This window comes from Sorex fumeus, unplaced genomic scaffold, assembly GCF_029834395.1.
Source record: "Sorex fumeus unplaced genomic scaffold, SorFum_2.1 ptg000043l, whole genome shotgun sequence".
In the NCBI taxonomy this organism is placed as follows: Eukaryota; Metazoa; Chordata; class Mammalia; order Eulipotyphla; family Soricidae; genus Sorex; species Sorex fumeus.
This window is the reverse complement of record NW_026606100.1, coordinates 4,764,981-4,784,547: the sequence shown is the minus strand read 5'-3', so window position 1 is coordinate 4,784,547 and position 19,567 is coordinate 4,764,981. Positions and strand designations below refer to the sequence as shown.

The following is a 19,567-nucleotide window of genomic DNA, read 5'->3' as shown; positions in this document are numbered from 1 at the left end:
ACGGGCATTCAGGTAGCCCAGCCATGTGCTCCGGGAGGGCTTTTCCCCTCTCCCGCCTCTACCCGCCATTGCCCTCTGTTGAGTCCAGACGCTGGGCCTGCTCCTGGGAGGGTGTGTACAGGCAGGCACTGCCCGCACACTGCTGCCCTCTGCCTGCAAGGCCTCCCAGTTGGCCTCTGAAACCAACCCGCCACCCTGGAGTCCAGCCTACAAGAGCCAGAGCAGAGGCAGCCTGCCCCCTAGTGCCAAGTGTGGAGAGAGAGAGCTTGTCTCAGACACTTGGGAGGGTTTTTGTTGGGGGGCTGGGTGGGGAATGGGGTTTGGGTTTTTTTTTTTGCCTTTTTGGGTCACACATGGCGATGCTCAGGGGTTACTCCTAGCTCTGCGCTCAGGAATTACTTGTGGTGCTCAGGGACCACGTGGGGTGATGGAAATTGAGCCCGGGTCAGCCATCTGCAAGGCAAACTCCTGCTGCACTATTGCTCCGGTCCATGTTGTTGTTTTTTAATTTTTAGGTAATATATTTACAGAATTCTCAACATTTCCAAATATTTTCAGTTTGTTTGGGGGGCCACGTCCACGATGCTCCGGGCTTACTCCTGACCCTGCACTCAGGAATCACTCCTGGCTGGACTTGGGAGACCATACAGATTCCACGTGCAAGGCCAGCGCTCAACCCGCTGCACCATCGCTCCAGCCCCTCGGGCACTAGTTTTAGGGTGACTTTCACACTGGAACCCCATACTAATGGAGATCTTGTGAGGCAGAAGCAGAGCTCCTGGGATCTGAGTGAGAAACAACTCCCTATGCCGGCTGCTCGGCACCATCCTCCTCTAGGACGCTGAAATGCAGCCATTGGGCTCAGGGAATCCCGGGAACCCAGTCACAGAGCACCGGCAGCTGTTCAGAGGAGTGTGTGCGGGTGGCCAGAGACAGCTCGGTGGGCCACAGCACAGGCCAGTGTGACCCCAGAACCGGTCCCTGGCACTGCACGGGACCGCTGTGCACTCCCAGACATGGCCCTGTTAACCCCCAGCACTGCCGGGCTTGGACTGAGCACCTTCACCCAGGAGGGCCAAGTGCCACCCAGAGTGATCCTGCCCCCCCCCCCCCCCCCGCACTGCGAGGGAGGCCCCTTGTTAAAAGGGGATCTGCTCAGAAGGGACATAACTCAAGAGGCAGAACAGGGGCCGTGGGACAGCGGGGAAGGTGCTAGCCTTGCATGCAGCTGGCCCAGGTTTGATCCCTGTTGGTATCCCTATAGTTCCCTGAGCACCACTGGGAGTGGTCCCTGAGCACAGAACACAGAGTAAGTCCGGAGCACTGCCCCCCAAAAAATAAAAGAGGCCATACACAGGCTAGACTTAAGATATTTAAAACTAGATCTACAGAGTGGTAGTACAGTGGGTAGAGCACTTGCCTCTCATCTGGCTGACCCCAGCTCAATGCCCAGCACAACATATGGTCCCTGAGCACAGAGCCAGGAGTAAGCCCTGAGCAGTGCCAGGTGTGACCCAAAACCACATTCATTGCCCCCCAAAAGATAACTGTGGAAACTGTTTAAAACACCTAAGCTTATGAAGCAGATCAGAAAATAACGTTAAGTGTGCTCCTAATGTTATTAAGGATCTGTGTAGAAAAATACTGGAAGGACAGGCTGGGACCCTAACCATGTAATGGTTTATATGTTTTATCATTTCAAACTTTTGTGTGTTTTCAACTGTTTCACATAGTGGGGAAAAGTCCAGTTTTGTTTTTCTTTTAAACAGTACCTTGGATAAACCCACTTCTTGCATGTGCTTTAGTTGAGCCAGATCCCCAGCCCTAGAATTCTGAGCCTTTTTTAATTTTTTCCCTGGTGTTTGGGCCATACCTGGCTGTGCTCAAAGCTTATTCCTGGCTCTGTGCTCAAGGATCATTCCTGGTGGGGTTTGGCAGATCATATGGTACCCAGGATCGATTGAACCTGGGTCAGCCACATGCAAGACAAGTGCCTTACCACTGTACTATGTCTCCAGCCCCTAGAATTCCTCTTCTAAACACAAAAACAATACAATGTCAGAGCCAGTGAATCAGCAATAGATGCTGGAGATGCTGGGCAAGGAATGGGGAGGGCTGGAGACCCCGTCCCACCCCTTCACTCCTGCCCCGTCAGCCTTGGGGGGGCAGCCGGACTTGTCTCTGGTGTCACTTACCCTGTTCCAGGTGTCTCTTATCTTGCTCCTAGGTACACCCTGTGCAAAAAGGTGTCCCCAGAGGGGCGTCCCCGCTGACCCTGCTCCCTCCTGACCCTCCCTGCTGTGCCTTGGGACCGCCTCATTGTTTTTTTTCTGGATTTGCTCCTTGCCCGCAGGACCCTGGAGTGTGCTTCTCACTGGGTTGAAAGAGTCCAGAGAGGAGCTGCAGGAGTGCTGCAAGGCTCGTTAGCCCGCTGGCGTGGAGCCGCAGCTCGCTCTTGGCCTCTGCATCCCACCTGCTGGGCGCCAGTCACCACAGGCCTTGAGGGTGGGGGCTTCCTCACCCTCAAGGGGACAAATGGTGCCCCCTAACCCGGCAACCAGCAAGAGAGAGGCAGTCACACGCAGCAGTCCTGGGCAGTGTTAGGACAGGGTTGGAGCAGGGTCGGCCTGGATTCTGGAAGGCGTTCGGGGTAGGACTAGGGCAACCAGGCTTGGGCTATATACCAGAAGTGACCTGGTATACCAGAAGTGGCAAGAGCTTCCAGACAGCAACTGCAAACTGCCCACAGCTTCGTTTTGGGAAGGTGCAGTGCCAACAACCCATGTCATGGGCACAGCGCCATCTTCTGGACGGCCCTCCTACCCGCCCCCAGAGTTGATCTGGGCCTGGGCCATGGCTCTGTGGCAGAGCATGTGCCTTGCCTGGAGTGGAGAGTGGAAGGTTGACTCTGTGACACCTTGTGCCCCGGGTGTCAGCTCCTGAGAGCACATCAGAGCTGATGGCCGTCCTCTGTTCTTGCTTGCAGAAGTGACCGGGGAGACGCGTACGTACCATGGGAAGGAGGCCATGGACCCGAGACAGGCACGGACCCGGGGTGGCGACCCCACACACTTCCACGCGGTGAACATGGCCCAGCCCGTCCGTTTCAGCAGTAAGTTGCAGACCTGCCCTGTTCTGACCTAAGGCTCCCACCGCAGTGCCAGGCTCAGTGGAGACTTTGGCCCTGAGACCTGATGAGTCCAGCTGAAGAGGGGAAAAGGCGCTCTGTTTCTTACATGTTTGATTGCTATTTGGGGATCACTCCCAGCAGTGCTTGGGGGTACCCTTGGCTTGGTACTGGGAATCGAACCCAGAGCTCCTACATGCAAGGGAGCGCTCTAGCCCTTTGAGCCATCTGTCCAGCCTCTGTTTTCTTTTAAGCAACTAATGCTTTTAGGTAATAGCTGAAGTGTTTGTGTTTTTGCTTGTATGTTTTGTTTTGGGGCCACACCCAGCAATGCTCCAGGCTTACTCCTGACTCTGTGCTCAGGAATTACTCCTGGCAGGAGCTGGGGGACCATGTGGGATGCCGGTGATCAAACCCTGCTCTGCCACATGCAAGGCAAAGGCCCTGCCCACTGTACTGTCGCTCCGACCCAGTGACTTCACTGCTTCAGAGATTTCAAAAGTAGAAAGCGCATCTGTCAGAGGAAAGCCAGTCTTCCCTTCGTTACTTGCAACCCCAGAAGGCCACCTCTAGACCCATCTCTTCCAGGATGCTGGCGAGGCCTTTTCCAGCTGTGGCGTCCCCACCCCTGACCTGCAGCAGCTGTAAGCTTCGGTAGAGTGCAGCTGGTGAACTGAGGCCCACAGGCCTCTCTCCCAGCCATATGGTCCCTGAATGCTAGGAGCCCTCCAGACCTCTAGGTGGTGCTGTTGTGCATGCTGTATGGTGGTCAGCAGCTGGGAGGTGGAGGGGGAGCAGCCACTTTCCATCCTGTGATCTTTGTACTTTTGTTCATAGGTTGCACAAAGTTATCACTTTATGCAAAACACATGCATCTGTCCTTAAGTTTTGCTTGTCCAGAAGATGCACCTAAATATGGCATCAAAAACCTAGACGGGCTGGAGCAATAGTACAGCAGGGTAGGGTGCTTGCCTTGCGTGCTGCTGACCCAGGTTTGATCCCTGGCCCGTATGGTGCCCTGAGCATCACTAGGTATGACCCCCTCACCAGAAAATAAAATAAAATAAAACCCAAACTGAGAAATCATTAGCCTTTCCCCTCGTACTCTGAGATGGGAGGGCCCCAGGGTTTGCAGGTCACAGAGCCTATCAGTCAGGCATGGCCAAGCATGCACCCAAGGCCATTGATGTGGGGCCCTTCCTGACCCGAGGGGCCAGGTGGCCTGAGAAAAGACTTTGGATCCATCCCCACCCCACTCCCTGCCCCCCGGCGCCACTGGCTGCAGCTGACCACTGGGCCTTCGTCCCCTGGGAAGCCTGAGTCTGTCTTGCCTGTGGAAGGCCGGGTTGGTCTCACAACCCCAGTGCCCTGTTCAGTGCCAACCTTCTGAAGCTGCCATTTCAGGGCATGCTGACCAGCATCCCTGTGGACAGGAAAGAAGGGATGGGGCAGTAGATGGGCTTGATGGGGACATCAGGGGCTGTGTGTGTGGAGACCCGTCCCCACAGCTGCGCACTGTTGCCTGGTGGGCCTCAAGGCTGCGGGGACGTGTTGCTGCTGTCAGCCAGACTCAATTGAGAGTGACTTTTTTTTTTGGTGGGTGAGTGCCCACATTTGACAGTTGTCAGGCCTCGTTCCTGTCTCTGCACTCAGGGAATCGCAGTGCTCAGAGGGGGCGCTGGGGATCGAAAGCAGGTTGGCCACTTGCAGGGCAAATGCCTTGCCTGCTGCGCTTTTACTCCAACCCAATTTCCAGAGTGAAATTCACCTTACAGACATTGCTGTGGGGGAACAGAAGGCCTCTCAAAGGTGGGGAAGTCCCTGGCTGTCTCTGTGTGGCGGGGGCCGTGTGGGAGGGGCCCCTGGGACTCTCACACAGCCTGGTCTGAGACCCAGCCCCATCTCCGCCAGCTCGATCGCTGTTTCTCTTGGCAGTGCCTGGGCGGGGCGGGGCGGGGCTGTCCCTGATTTGGAGCAGGCACCTGCTGCTTTGGGGAACCAGGGTCCTAATTTGGGGGACGGCTCCCCTTCTGTGTTTCATGTTTCCTAGGGAAATGCCCGACAGGGTGGCACCACTACGAGGGCACAGCCAGCTGCTACCGGGTCTACCAGAGTGGCGAGAACTACTGGGACGCAGCACAGACCTGCCAGCGCGTCAATGGCTCCCTGGCCACCTTCACCACCGACCAGGAGCTGCGCTTCGTCCTGGCCCAAGAGTGGGAGCAGCCAGAGCGGAGCTTCGCCTGGCAGGACCAGCACAAGTGAGAGCCACTGGGGAAGGGGGGCTGGCAGCTGCCACGTGACACATGCCCTGCCCACCAGACACCCATATGGTCCCGACGGCACTTGGTTCCCGGTGGGGGCAGTGGCGGGGTGCCTGCGAGTAGGGCTGAGCTGGACGGGTTCGCACACGGCACCCTGGCATGCTCGTCCCCCCCAGCCATGCGTTTCTCGGATCCTCTCCCCGTCACTCGGGTTTGGGGGAGCCACTGAAACAGACCCACGGCCCTTTGGAGAGACAGGACAGGCAGCTGTTGAATTGGTTCCCCTTCGTGAGTTCAGTTGCAGCTGCTGAGTGGAGGAGTGGGGGAGGCATGCCCCAGAGAGGCAGTGGGGCTGGGGTGAGGGAGGGAGGGTCTGGCTTCTTGGGCTGGCCAAGGGGCTCCTCCTGAGGAAGGAGGCTCAGCCAGTCGCTTCCTGAGACAGGCAGAGTCTCCTTCACATGCGAGCCAGAATGCCTAGATTCAGTCCCAGGGGGTCTGGCTGGTGCCTCCTGGATTAGCAGCCTAGAGGTCAAAAGGTACATTTCCCAGGCCCAGCGTTTGGGGGCTTAGGGCTGTGCTGAGGCCTGTGCCACCCTGCCCCATCCCCACTGCCCAGGGGAGGGGCAGGTGATCTGGGGATCTCCAGATGGAGATGAAGCCGGCCCCGCCATGTGCCCTGTGGCACGTGTGGCCCGCAGCTGGTGGCGGGCAGGCGCCTCCAGTCCAGCCCTGAGCTGGGTGTAGACTCTGCAGATGGCAGCCCGATGTTCACATGGTCGTTTCCTCCTGCTACAGAGCGAGAGGAGCAGCTCCCACCTCCCATGGTGCTTGTGGGTCCTTGGAGAGGTGATGGGTACGACCCAGTGGCGGAGACTTACCCTGTCCCCTCCCAGCGAGCGTGTGCTTAGCTCCCAGCCGAGGGGGCAGTGTGGCATTCCGCCAGGGCCCCTGCGGTGGCCTCACTCATGGGCAGCTCCTGGGATGCCTGAAGAACGGGGGAGGGGGGGAGAGACATGCTCAGCGGGTGGTCGTGGCAGTGGGCCAGGTCTGCGGCCCGCTCAGTGCTGACGTGGGCACTCAGGCCCCGGGCGGTCGCTCTCCCCGCAGGAGGACATGCTCCACTGCACCTCTGCGTGCGTGCAGGGGTGCTGCCACCCCGGGTCCGGTCTGTCCTCAGAGCTGTGCCCACAGGTGTGTCTGACACCGGGGACAGGGACAGGACTGCTTAGATGGCAGCAGCCTTCCCAGAGCCCTTCCCAGAACAGTCTGAGCAGGACTAGGCCCCCGGGACAGTTTGCTGGCTCTGCTTATTGTTTGGAATTTCACTGTCTCTTATTTCTATGTGTCTTATTGTGTGGCATTTTCTGCTTCTTACATTTTTATATTTATTTAATATATAAATGTATGTAATAATTTTGTTATTGCATTTTGATTATTTTGGTTTTTTTTTTCTTTTTTTGCTTTTTGGGTCACACCCAGCGATGCACAGGGGTTACTCCTGGCCCTTCACTCAGGAATTACTCCTGGCGGTGCTTGGGGGGACCATATAGGATGCTGGGAATCGAACCCAGGTCGGCCACATGCAAGGCAAACACCCTACCCGCTGTGCTATCGCTCCAGCCCCTATTTTTGGTTTTTGAACCACACCTGGCACTACTCACGGCTCACTCCTGGCTCTGAACTCAGGAATTACTCCCGGTGGTGCTTGGGGAAGCATATGAGAAGCCAGGGATCGAACCTGGGTCAGCTGCATGCAAAGCAAATGCCCTCCCTGCTGTACTATAGCTCCAGCCCCCCTATTACATGTTATTGAAAGTATTAGGGTTGGAGACAGTACAGGGGTTTAGGTGTTGCTTTGCATGTGGCAGACTCAAGTTCGATCACTGGCATCCTTTATATGGTCCCCTGAGCACAGAGCCAGGAGTAAGCTCTGAGCATTGCCAGGTGTGGCCCCTCTCCCCCAATTTTTTTTTTCCAAAGTCAGTGCTTTGGACGTTCAGTATTTTAAGTTCTCACAAGTCCTTACCTATTTTCCTGCACATTCACACACACCCCTGCCCTTCTGCCTGTGCTGAGCACCGTGTTTCCGCCCTCCCGCAGGTTGTGGGTTGGCTATCAGTATGTCATCACCGGCCGGAACCACTCCTTAGAGGGCCGCTGGGAGGTGGCATTCAAAGGTAAGCCTCTATAGTTTTTGGAAGGTTTGTTAAATTTGAAATTGAGGGGCAGTTAGGGTATTTCTGGCGTCACCCCTCCTCCCTTTCATTTCTGGTGGCAGGAACCTGGAGAGAGGTGGGCTGTAATGGTGGGTGGGCACCCTGGGCTGTGTCCCCTGGTGGTGTCCTCTTTCCAGGCCCAGTGTGGATTGGGGCCTTTGCTCACATGTCAGTCTCTGGACTGACCATCCATCTTCCCTTGCCCAGCAACTAGCAGTGGGGCGTAAGGAAAGGCTAGGAAGTACAGCGGGTAAGATAGATGCTGACCCCACTTCCATCCCTGGCACCCAGTGCTCCCCTGGGCACTGTCGAATGCAAACAATAAAAGCAAAAAAGAAAGTGCAGAAGGATGAAGGAAAGCCTGTAGAGTCAAGTTCAGCTAGGCTACTTGTGATAGTGTGTGTGTGTGTGTGTGTGTGTGTGAACTTACATGTGCGTGTGTGAATGTGATATGAAGGAAAGGGGCTGCCGTGGAAACGAGCCTCCCTGCCATTCCTTCCCTAACTCCCTCCCCTGTTGTCCCATAAGCCCTGGCTTGGGGGTGTCACCTGAACCCAGTTGTGGCCCCAACAATTCTCTGTCCGACCCACCCTCTCTCAGTCCCTCCTCAGTGCCCTGTCCAGCTCCAGGTTAAGCCCTGTCCTGCTTTTGCAAACACTTCTCAGTCCTGCGGTAGGTGTGTGAACTGGCACAGACAATGGTGGTTCCGGGAACCCTGGGAGTCTTGCTGTCGGCCCACCAGGAGGAGTGAGGCAGCACTGGCTACTGGAACCCCCATCCCTCCACTGCTGGCCGTGGGGGGTGGGCAGCTCTGGGTCTGCACAGAGGGGCACTGCGCTAGATGGCGTCAGGGCCCCCGGGACATCCGGCTTTCCTGAGGAGAGGCAGGTCACCCTGGCCACCCACTCCTGGCCAGGATGTCTCTGAATTCTTGCGTGTCCACACCCCTAGTGAAGTTCACCCCACAGTGCATGCCTGTTCCGGTTCCCTCTGGGAGTCACGGGCAGTCGTGGCCGTTGCTAGCTGGGGTGGGGGTGGTGTCCTTGCTGTCCAGCAGCTTGGTGGGCACGGAATGTTGCCATCTGTGCAGAGTTGGCCTGTTGCAGGAGGGTTAGTGCTCTAAGAGCATTGTGCGTCCTCCACAGCAGCAGTGGAATGAAACCTGTCCACCGGGGTGGCAGCGAAATGATGATGTTTGCTCTGAGTGCCTGAGAAAGATCCCTTCGCTGTCCATAGAACAGAACCGAAAGAAGCACTTGAATACTGGACGGGAGGGGGTTTGTGTGCGTATTTGGGGTCCATGACAGGAGCTGAGTCTCAGCTTGGAGAAGATACTGCTGCGTTGGGGCCAGCGCAGCAATCGAGCCCTTGCATGTGTAAGGTCCCTTCTGGGTGTGACTGTAGTTTTGGGGCTGTGCCTTTGAGGGAGACAGCAGTAGTGTGTGTGGCGGGGGTGGGGAACTGCACAGGGAGGAGGTCGCCCGCCCGCAGAGGCAGCGAGGTAGGGTGGGGAGGTGAGGTAGGGTGGGGAGGTGAGTCACGGGCGCCTGGAGGGCAGTGCTAAGGCTACACAGGGTTTCGTTATTGTCTCCTTTTTACTTTTGAGCCTTTGAGATTTTCCGTGCTTAAAGCACTTAAAAGGTTTTCTGCTGAAAAAACCATGGAGTGAAGAAAAGGCTAAAAATAACCACCGCAAGCCAACCAGAGGATTGTAGTGCCTGTTCCCGGAACCCGCTGGGCTCACTGTCAACCAGGGACTTAACCCGCCCTGAGAGGCTGTCCCAAAGATGATGTTACTCAGGCAGTGAGAAGTGGTTCTAAGTCTTGTCATTAGTCCTGAGAGAAGCTCGGAGCCCACAGAGATGGGTGTAGCGTCCCTGCAGCTTCCCAGACACAGTGTGAGCGTGCACTGGTGCTGTTGGGCACACATTCTCAGTGCATACTTGCACACATTCGTGGCACACGCTCGGTCAGCTGATGCTCCTTTGGGGGGCAGGGCGGTCCCTGCTCTTGGGCGCCAGACCCAGCTCCACCTCACAGTATATTCCGGGCAGGTACAGTATGTGGCAACTTTTTTTGCCCTGCTCTGTTGATTTTTTTTTTTTTTTTGGCCACACCTGACTGTGCTCTGTACTCGGGAATCACTTCAACTGTATGGGATGCCAGGGGTTGAACTCTGGTCGGCTCATGCAAAACAAGTGCCCTAGCCATTGTACTGTCTCTCCAGCCCCTTGATTGATAATCTTGAATTTTGAATTTGCCTTACTGGGTGGGCAGGGGTGACGAGGAGGGAGATGTGTCCCAGTGGATGCCCACGGGAGGGTCCATGCAGGAGAATCTCAGCCAGCCCCACCAGAGGGTCAGTGCAAGGGCCTGAAGATGTGGTGCTGCTCATGCTGGAGGTTACTTGGGCCACCCTGAAGTACTGGGGGCCTCTAGGACTGCACCTCGGAGTGCTGGGAATCGAACCCAGGTTGGACACTGCTTGGCCTGTATCCTCACCGCCTCACTCTCCAGCCTTGATACACCTCGTTACAAGGGAGACTGTTCCCCCTCCTTCCTGTTTGTTTGGCTAATCAACATCCCTGGCTGAGCACACTCCACTCTGGCACTCTGCCTGGTCTGTGCTCGCCGCCCTGTGTCTTGGGGAGCCGGGTCCGCCTCCCGAGAGCTCCCACATGCTTGGGGGACCACTGGAGAGCCCAGCAGCCGCCCCACCACCCCCAGTGGGAGGGGGCTCTCGGTGCTGGTGCTGACCCGTTACCTTGGCTCCCCGGTCCAGGCTCCTCGGAGGTGTTCCTGCCCCCAGACCCCATCTTCGCCTCAGCCATGTCGGAGAGTGACAGTGTGCTCTGCGCCCAGCTGCAGTGCTTCCACTTCCCCACGCTCCGCCACCACGACCTGCACAGCTGGCATGCCGAGAACTGCTACGAGAAGTCTTCGTTCCTGTGCAAAAGGAGTAAGTCCCTGGGGCAGGTGCCTCTCTTGCTTCTGGCCTGGCCAGCACCATCTTGGGGTCGAGCTTGGCTCTGAGGGGGCCCTGACTGACGGCAGTGCAGCAGAGGTCCTGGGCTGGGAGCTCTGGGACCCGGGCAGCGATGGGTGTCTCTGCACCCTTTCCCTCTCTCCCAGGGCGTGAGCACTGTCCTGCCGCCCGTGTACCATGTCTGGGAACCTCTGGCTTCCTGGGTCACCTCACCTTGCTCCTTGGGTTCCTCCAAGGCCCCTTGTTCTCTGGGGTCTGCTCTCCCTCCTTCTTGGGGTTCCAGCTCCCTCCCTGCAGCCTGTCCTCTCTGTGAGGGTGTTGGGGGAGGGGGCAGTGCAGGCAGGAGGGGGTGGTGAATCTCAGCCCCTGTTTGGACCATCACTCCGTCTCTGTTGATTGATCCAGGGACGAGGCTTCCCAGAGATGTTTGGGTAGATTGAGGTTCACTACAAGAAGGCAAATCCCGAATGCATTTTCTCTGGCGTCCCCCAAATGGGAACACTGTGTACGACTGTTGCTGGGTGTTGCCTTGACGAAGTCCTGTGACCTCACGTCCTGTGCTACTTGCCCCTCCCCCCCACGTGCTTGTTCATTTCCAGAACTTGATCACTCCCGTGGATTTCTGTGTCCCCCTCCACACTGTGGCTGGACAATTCAGCACCAGGAATCCTGTCTACTGTCCCCTGCCCTACAGCTGGGAGCACCTCTGTGTTTAGCTGATTTGGCTCACCCCCATCCCTTTGCTGCTGTGGATGTCATGCCCGTGATCAGTGGCACACTTGGTCTTGGTGCCCGCTGAGATCTGTGCTCCCTGAGTTGGGGCCCATCATGGTGCCCACCAGGGTCGCACTTCCTGGCTCAGGCACTCATGGACTCTCGTTGGGCACTCACCGTGGGTCACGCCCCTCTCTGCGGCCTTATGGACACCCGGCTGCATTGTGGCCGGAAATCACTTCCAGCGCCAGGGCTCATGGCAGTAGAGCTGTCATGTTCCGTGTGTGATCCTTGCATGGACCTGAGATCCTTTGTGGGCCTTGGATCCCCATATGGGCTTTGGATCCCCTTATGGGTGGATCTTGGATCCCTATGTGGTTGGATCTGGATCCCTGTGTGGGTCTTTCTCGATGCATGTGGGACACCAGGAACTTGAGACTCTTGAGTCGGTGCTCTCAGCCCCTGCACAGTCCCACAAGGCCCAAACTCCTCTAAATGTTTCCATTTCAATTATGTTATGTAAATTGAACGATGTATTATGTAACCTTTGGGGATTGGTTTTGGCTTTTTACTCAGTTTAACGATTCCCTGGCAAGCCATTTGAATTGTCCGCATCTCAGTCATCTGTTTTTTTCTTATTGTCAAGTAGACGTTCATGGTGCTGCTTTACAGGTAGACTCTGCTTCTGAAGGCTGCGTGGCTGTAGCCGGTAGTTCTGCTGTGAGCGCTTGCACACAGGTCTTTGCCTCTCTCTGGCAGGAGTGCCCAGCACTACAGGGGCCGGGCTGCATACGGGCACTTGCGTGTTTAGTTTTCTTCCTGAGAGTGGTTTGTACCCCGCCGCTTTTCTGCACACCCTGCCATAGTTATCTCCTGACTACGGAGACCCCAGGAACAAGGAGACAGTCCGTCAGAGACTCGCGCATCAGCATAGCCAAAACACAGCCACCGCACGGGCCATGGGCTTGTCATGTGGCAGGTTTTATTAAGAAAGGCCATAGTTAAACAGAGGCTGAGGGACAGTGCCTACGTGCACCAATGAGCAGGTGGCGGAAGGAGGCGGGGTATTGTTATGATTAGGAGAAAACTGCTAAAGCACTGTCCTTGATGCTCTAAGGCAGAGGCAAGGTTGAAGTATTGCTGATACCCAAAGATATTTGTTTCCAACATCTCAAGCCATCGGCCGGCAAATCAAGGCCAATTAATCTCTATTATTCTTAGAGATGTCAGGTTCCCCTGGCAACCGCCCGGCTTCAGAGTTAAGACCAGGGCATTCCCTACAGGCCCAGCGACCTCTAGTGGTCAAGGGGTCATGCCAGGGAGAACTCCAGCACCTGCGTCAGTTGTTCTCCGTCCTGCTGAGCCATTCTGGTCAGTACAGTGCGCTGTCACACAGCGGGTTTGGGGATGTGAGGGCCTCCCACGTGGTGCTCAGAAGCCTGGGGGCTGCTCTCGGGGATCCTCGGCCATCCGGGCCGGGCAGGAGAATGTTAGGGTCCAGCAGTGCAGTGCTGCTTGGACACAGCCATCCCCAGGCCATGTGGTGCTAGGAAGCAAACTTGGGACTGAGAATTGCAGCGTTTGTGCCCGGCCCCTCAGGCTATGTCCCAGCCCCCTATCTGGTTGGTAGTTTTTGTTGTTGTTGGTTTGGGTTTGGGGCCACCCCTGCAGTGCTCAGGAGCTATTCCCAGTTTAGTGCTTGGAGGTGTCTACCACTCAGCCACATCCATAGTCCCTCACTATTTTTTTCCCCTTTATTATTCTCTTTTTGGCCTCCCTGGAGGTTTTCAGGGGCATGAGAGCCACTCTGGATACCCCTTAGCCGCAGTTCCATGAGGGGACCAGAAGGGGTTACTTGAGCCCTACAGTTTCAGGAGCCACCAGGGCCATATCCACTTGTCGGGTGGCTCTGCTAGGGATCAATCCAGGGTCGGCTGCATGCAAGGCACATGCCTTAACCTCTGCACTATCTCCCAGGCCATCGCTTGGTGTCTGGTACACTAGTCTGAAAGTAGTGAATTCTTCAAATTCCTATTCATCTGCAGCTGTCTTTGTCTTTGTCCTCATTTTTTAAAATAAGATTTCCTTACAGAGCTATTGACCGGCAATTTTGCAGCTTTCTCTTTGGACACTGAATGACACCAGCATCACTGGCTGGTGGTGCCTTGTTTGTGCTGAGAAGTCGGCCATCGAGCCCCCAGGAGCCCCCGCTCAGGAAGAGTTCGTTCGTTCACTTGCTTCACTGCCATGTGTCCGTGACCCTCTTTGACTTGGTCCTCGTTAGTTTGTCAAGCTTCCTCAATAGGCTTTTTGTATTTCTTAAGTGAATTTGAGGAACTTTCAGCTTTCATTTCAGTTGTTTTTATCTGCTCCCGCTTCACTTGTTGGAGCCCTTTGTGCTGTCCAGCCTCTGTCCACGGACTTCGGATGCATCTCTTCATCCTCCTTCCTCTCACTGACTCACCGCATGTCACATGCCCTGCAGGGTCCTGTGCCCCTGAATTACATAGATTTGACCCCTATAGAAGAGAACCGAACCTCTGAGACAGTGATTTCTGGGTGTTCTGGCCCCACTTAGAGACCGAACCGGCTCCTTCCGGTTGCCCCTGCCCTGGCACTGAGTGGCCTTGGCCTGCCCGCTCACAGCATGTGCACAGCCACCATCTTCCCACGCTCAGCCAGCAGCTCCTCTGCGCCACTTTTGTCTGAGCTACATTCTGATTTTAAAATGTCTGAGGTATGCAGCAGCGCCATCACACATCACTGGAGCCATTTCAAAGCGAACACCTCTCCACGGGCTTTTGGGGATACCTGGCGCACATGTACATGTGCGTGCATGCATGTGTGTGCACACGTGCACACACAGGGGAAAGCCAGCTTTCTCTTTCGGAGCCACACCACAGCCCGGGATCTGGCACTCTTCTCCCACACGCCTGCCCACCCAGGTCCCAGGTTCAGGACCCCGTGTGGGCTGAGTGGCCTGTCTCGGACAGCCTGCGGGAGAGTCGCAAACATGTGCTCATGGGTGTGCCCACCACAGGTCAGACGTGTGTTGACATCAAGGACAACGTGGTGGATGAAGGGTTCTACTTCACCCCCAAAGGAGACGACCCCTGCCTGAGCTGCACGTGCCACGGCGGAGAGCCCGAGATGTGTGTGGCCGCCCTGTGCGAGCGGCCGCAGGGCTGCCAGCAGTACCGCAAGGACCCCAAGGAGTGCTGCAAGTTCATGTGCTTGGACCCAGGTGAGTCGGGCGCTCGCGGCCCCCCCCATCCCATCCCGCACCTCCTGGCCCGCAAGCACTGGTGGCCTGTGTTGTCCTCTCGTGGCCCAGCCTCCGCTGACCTGTTTCAGCTCTCAGGTGTGTCACTCCCCAAAAGAGCTTCTCTGCTCTTTCCCCCACAGACTGGTTGTAAGTAATGATTTCCCAGCTCCCAGCCCTGCCCCAGCCCTCCCGCTTCCTCAGGAGGGCCTGTGCGGGGTAGGGCCTGTTTGCATTGCTTGCTGACCTCAGTTCTCACTACATGGTAGAAACTCATTTTTGGTGGGCAGGGGAGGGGGGCACACCTGGTGATGCTCAGGTTACTCCTGGCTCTGCACTTAGGAATTATTCGTGGTAGTACTTGGGGGGTTGCATAGGGTGCTGGGGATAGAACCCAAGTCAGCCACATGCAAGGCAAATGCCTTACCTGATGGGCCCCATGAGTGACTTATGTGAAGCGTGGAGGAAAAAGACAGTCACTTTCTCCTGGTCCGCCTCTGCCATCCAGGACCCAGGGTTACTGGGTTCTTGTCTCACCTTGCAGAAAGGAATTTCAGGAGTAGACAAGCAGTGAAGTAAAACAGATTTTTTGGGGAGGTTTTTAAGTAAAAGAGGGAGAGGATCATGCTCAAGAGAGAACCCGGGCTTCTCCAATGGCAAAGAGAGCCCCTACACACATCCCAGCATCAGACAGGAAAGCATGAACGTACATATCTCGAGGGGAGATGTGGGCATCGCATGTGCTCAGACACATGTGATCGGCCACATGGGCGCAAGCATCACATGGGTTCGGGCAGCATTTGCGTGCCCCTCCTTTGTTCAAGATGGCTTTTATAGAGTATCTTCTCAGGCCGTCTTGGTCTGGAATGTTCTGAAGTCTTCTTCTTTGGGCTGAATCACTAAAGTTTAAGGGATTAAGAGAGAGATCCCAGGGTATTAGTGGAATTCCCTTCATGGGGAGGAGTCCAGTCTCCTAGGTCAGCTGAAGGTATTATCAGGTCTTGTTTTCCGTATCCAGTATCCACAGGGTGGATCAACCCTTGAACTTCCTTCCCAGAAATTTTGTTGACCTAAGTTTCATTGCTGAGAGCCTTTCCCTGTCTATCTGCCTATATCATACCCACCGTACTATCACTCCAGCCCTAGGTTCTGGAATCGTTTTTTCTTCTTTATTTTTTAGTTGAGTCAACATAAGATATAGTTACAGGGGATTGGAGTGATAGCACAGCAAGTAGGGCGTTTGCCTTGCACACGGCCGACCCGGGTTCGATTCCCAGCATCCCATATGGTCCCCTGAGCACCATCAGGAGTAATTTCTGAGCGCAAAGCCAGAGTAACACGTGAGCATCGCTGGTTGTGACCCAAAAAGAAAAAAAAAGATACAGTTACAATTTTCTTCACGCTTTATAGGTGTTCCAACACCTGTCTCTTCACCATTGCAGATTTCTCACCACCAGTGTTCCCAGTTTTCCTCCTGCCACTTCCCCCCCAACTGCCTCGTGACTTTCTCTCTCTCTTTTCTTTCTGGTGTTACTGTTTGCAGGACAGGTACTAAAAGGTTATCATGTGTGTCCCTTTACCTCCTTTTACGCTAGAGTCTTTAAATGAAAGGTTAGTGATCAGCTTCCAGATGAAACCTTCCGTTCCATCAGTCCCTGCACCACAAGCTGATGCTTGAGTGACTGCAGGGCAGGTCTCCCCACTCCAGAGAAGTAGCACAGGTCAGTGCTACCCAGTGGCTCCCAGTGTCTCTGCGAGGGTCATTCTCTCCCATGTTACCTATGAGTTCAAGTTAGTCCTGACCAGAATTCCAGTAGTCTTTTTTTCTTTTTTTTCCAGACATTGGTAAACTGATCATAAAAATTTACATGGATTTTTTTCTTAAGGAGCCAGAGCGGTAGTAGAGTGGGTAGAACACTCATCTTGCATGTGACCAACCTAGGTTCAATATCCAGAATCCCATAAGGTCCCCCAAGCCTGCCAGGAGTGATCCATGGGTGTGGTCACCAGTCCCCCACCCCCCCAAAAATCAAGGAATCTATATATGTGTGTGTACACACACACATACACACACACACATACACACACACACACACACATACACACACACACACACATCAGAGGAAGTCCTTTTAATAAAAAATATAAAAATCTCTGTAACCTTGGGTGAACCACTTGGAGATCAACAGGAGAGGCTTGATCCGCAAAATATAAGCTGATAGGGTGGGCCTCCTCCAAATCAAAAGCTGCTATTTGAATGATACTTGAAATGCAAGACAAGCCACCCCAGTGAGAAAAATATATTTGCAAAACCCAGTTCAGAAGAGTCTTGTATTTCGAGTTCATAAAGAATTCTTAAAACTCAGTCATGAAAAAGACAACCTGCCCTGTTGGAAAATGGGCAGAGCCTTGTTGCACTTGGCCCTCAGATGGCACCTGAAGAAAGACTCGTTGAATCCACATGGGTACCTCTCCTTGAGGAAGGGCTGCACCACATGGCAGCAGCTGGGGTGGTTGGTGGGGCGCCCAGCAGATGCCTCCCGCCGTCAGGGCCCCTCAGCCTGGAAGCAGGCTCTCTGAAATGTCGCTTCCCTGGCACTGGTGCTGTCAGGCACAGGCTGGACAGCCACTGGGAGACTCAGACAGGTTTCACGCCTGGTGGCCTTCAAGGTACTTCCAGTTCCTGCTGTGTCTGTCTCAGCAGGGGGTGCCCTCTGTCAGGGCCCGGAGCCAGCTGGAGACGGGCCTGGAGGACGGGCCGTGTCGATTCCCTGCGGGACCCTGGGTGCTGAGAGATGTTTCCTCCAGGCTTGCGCCACAGCAGGATGGTCCACAACCTTGACCATGTCCTTGAGCTGATTACAAGTTAGTGGCTGTGAGGGGCTGCTGCCCCCGCCGGCCCCCATCCTGAGCTAGCCATGTTACAGCCCCTGGGGCAATGGGCACCTCCCACAGATAGGAACTCTCTTGAGATTGGAAGGGCGCCCTAGTCCATGAGGGATGGGCGGGCACTCGACGCAGCCACCTCCCCTGCGCTGTCAGCAGTAAGTGCAGCTTTGGGGGTTGCTCCAGCACCGTGGGTTCAGGTCAGGAATGTACCCTTCACCGGTGTCCAGGGCAGGCCAGGGGAGCCTCTAGGCCAGCGCAGCAGCCCCCTGACACAGCCTGGGTGTGTGTGTCAGGGCATGGCCAGAGAGTGGGACAACCATCCCACACACACGGACGGGAATCCAACAGGACCTTCCTGGGACCCTCCGGACTCCACCCAGAGTATTCAAGTGCAGGGCAGACCCCAAACCTCAGCTGAAGCTGCTGCGCACCCAGGTCCCACTCGAGCTGCCCACCCTCCTTGTGTGTGTGTGTGTGTGTGTGTGTGTGTGTGTGTGTGTGTGTACGAGTATGTGGAAGTGTGTGAGATGAGAATGGGGTAGAGTGTGTGTGTATTTATGTGTGCGAAGAAGTGTGTGTGTGTGTATGTGTGGGAGAATGTACACGGGATTTTGTGTGGGAGTGGGAGTGCATGGGATTGTGTGTGTGTAGAAGAGTGTGAGAGTGTGGGAGTGTTTATGTTTGTGAGGGTATATTGAGTGTGTGAGAATTTGTGTGTGAGGATATGTGTATGTGAATGTGTTTGTGACAGTATGTGAGTGTGTGAGAATATGTACAAGTGTGTGTGTAAACACAAAAGGACAGCAACTGCAGCGGTGCTCTATCTCTCCCGCCGCCCAGGTTCGGTAGTCTCAGGCTGCTTCCCCCCACCCCCCGCCCCAGAGAGGTCGATGGTGATGGGCAGGTGAAGGAAGGAAACGAGGGCCAAGTTGGTTGGTGTCAGTTGCAGTTTCTTCCACTCTGCTCTCCATTCTCCTCTGATTCTCCTCCTGCTTCTTACTCCCCCCTGCTACTTCATTCTCCTTCTCGATCCCCCTTCATTCTCCTCCTCGCTCTGGAATCTGGATCCCCCAGCCTACTCTTACAGTCTAGTTAAATCCCCCAGCATAAGGGGTTGGGATAACAACTACACATAGGTATCATCACACATCAGCAGATGTAAGGTCCTTCCCTCAGGGGACGTTACTTCCAGGACAGATTCTTATCCAGCAAGATAACTGGCCAAAAGGCAAATATGGGTGTGTTTCTCCTCTCCTTAGTCCAACAAACATAAACATTCATAATATTAATCATTTTGTAAGAGATACATTAAGCTCATAGAATCGCTCTCCTGGGGTCATCTCGATCTCAGACTACAGTGCTCAGGCCAGATTAGTCTTTCCTATCCCTAGCAGGGTCCTAATTTTGTCATTACTTTTGGATCATGACAACATTTGTCCATGATCAAGCTCTTAAGTATCATGGCACTTTGGCCTGGCCCATTTCGATGCCAGGGTTGTTCACAGATTGCCCTGGGTCCATTCAGTCCCTTGTTGGGACCCTGCTTTTGGGTTGCTAGGAACTAAGGGCAACTGAGGCTTAAGTCAAGAAAGCAGATGCCCAGGAGTGAATAATATTCGAAGCCAATTAAATCCCAAGTTACAAAAGCATAATATTAACTGTCTTCCTGTGTCTATACAAAAAGGGCATTGCTTTAAAGTAAAATATTCAAAGACACAAGGAGAGGGGAAAGACAATATTTCACTTATACATATAAAATCATAGGTTTCTGAGGAATCTGACCTTACAAGTTAAGAGTCTGATTAGGGGGGAAAGTTGATGAACTGGTTGGGGAGGAGAGCATAGGGAAGAGTTGACAGATAAACACAATGGAATAGGGGCTGGAGCGATAGCACAGCGGTAGGGCATTTGCCTTGCACGCAGACAACATGGCCAACACAGGTTCGATTCCCAGCATCCCATATGGTCCCCCGAGCACCGCCAGGAGTAATTCCTGAGTGCGTGAGCCAGGAGTAACCCCTGTGCATCCCCAGGTGTGACCCAAAAAGCAAAAAAAAACACACAATGGAATAGAAGTACCTCAGGAGCATTGTGATAAACCGGAGCTTC

General features: G+C 54.8%; 1 protein-coding gene across 2 annotated transcripts in view; it reads left to right on the top strand.

Annotated features, from left to right (window-relative positions):
* The window catches only part of DGCR2 (DiGeorge syndrome critical region gene 2), a 62,233-nt gene that overhangs the window by 38,587 nt on the left and 4,079 nt on the right, over positions 1–19,567 (top strand). The window contains exons 3-7 of one of the 2 annotated variants that reach the window (XM_056120700.1): positions 2,987–3,112; positions 5,178–5,388; positions 7,492–7,568; positions 10,390–10,566; positions 14,348–14,551. In XM_056120700.1, coding sequence (XP_055976675.1) covers positions 2,987–3,112; positions 5,178–5,388; positions 7,492–7,568; positions 10,390–10,566; positions 14,348–14,551 — 795 coding nt within the window. The remainder of the gene's footprint in view (positions 1–2,986; positions 3,113–5,177; positions 5,389–7,491; positions 7,569–10,389; positions 10,567–14,347; positions 14,552–19,567) is intronic. The other variant, XM_056120701.1, reaches the window with a different exon arrangement.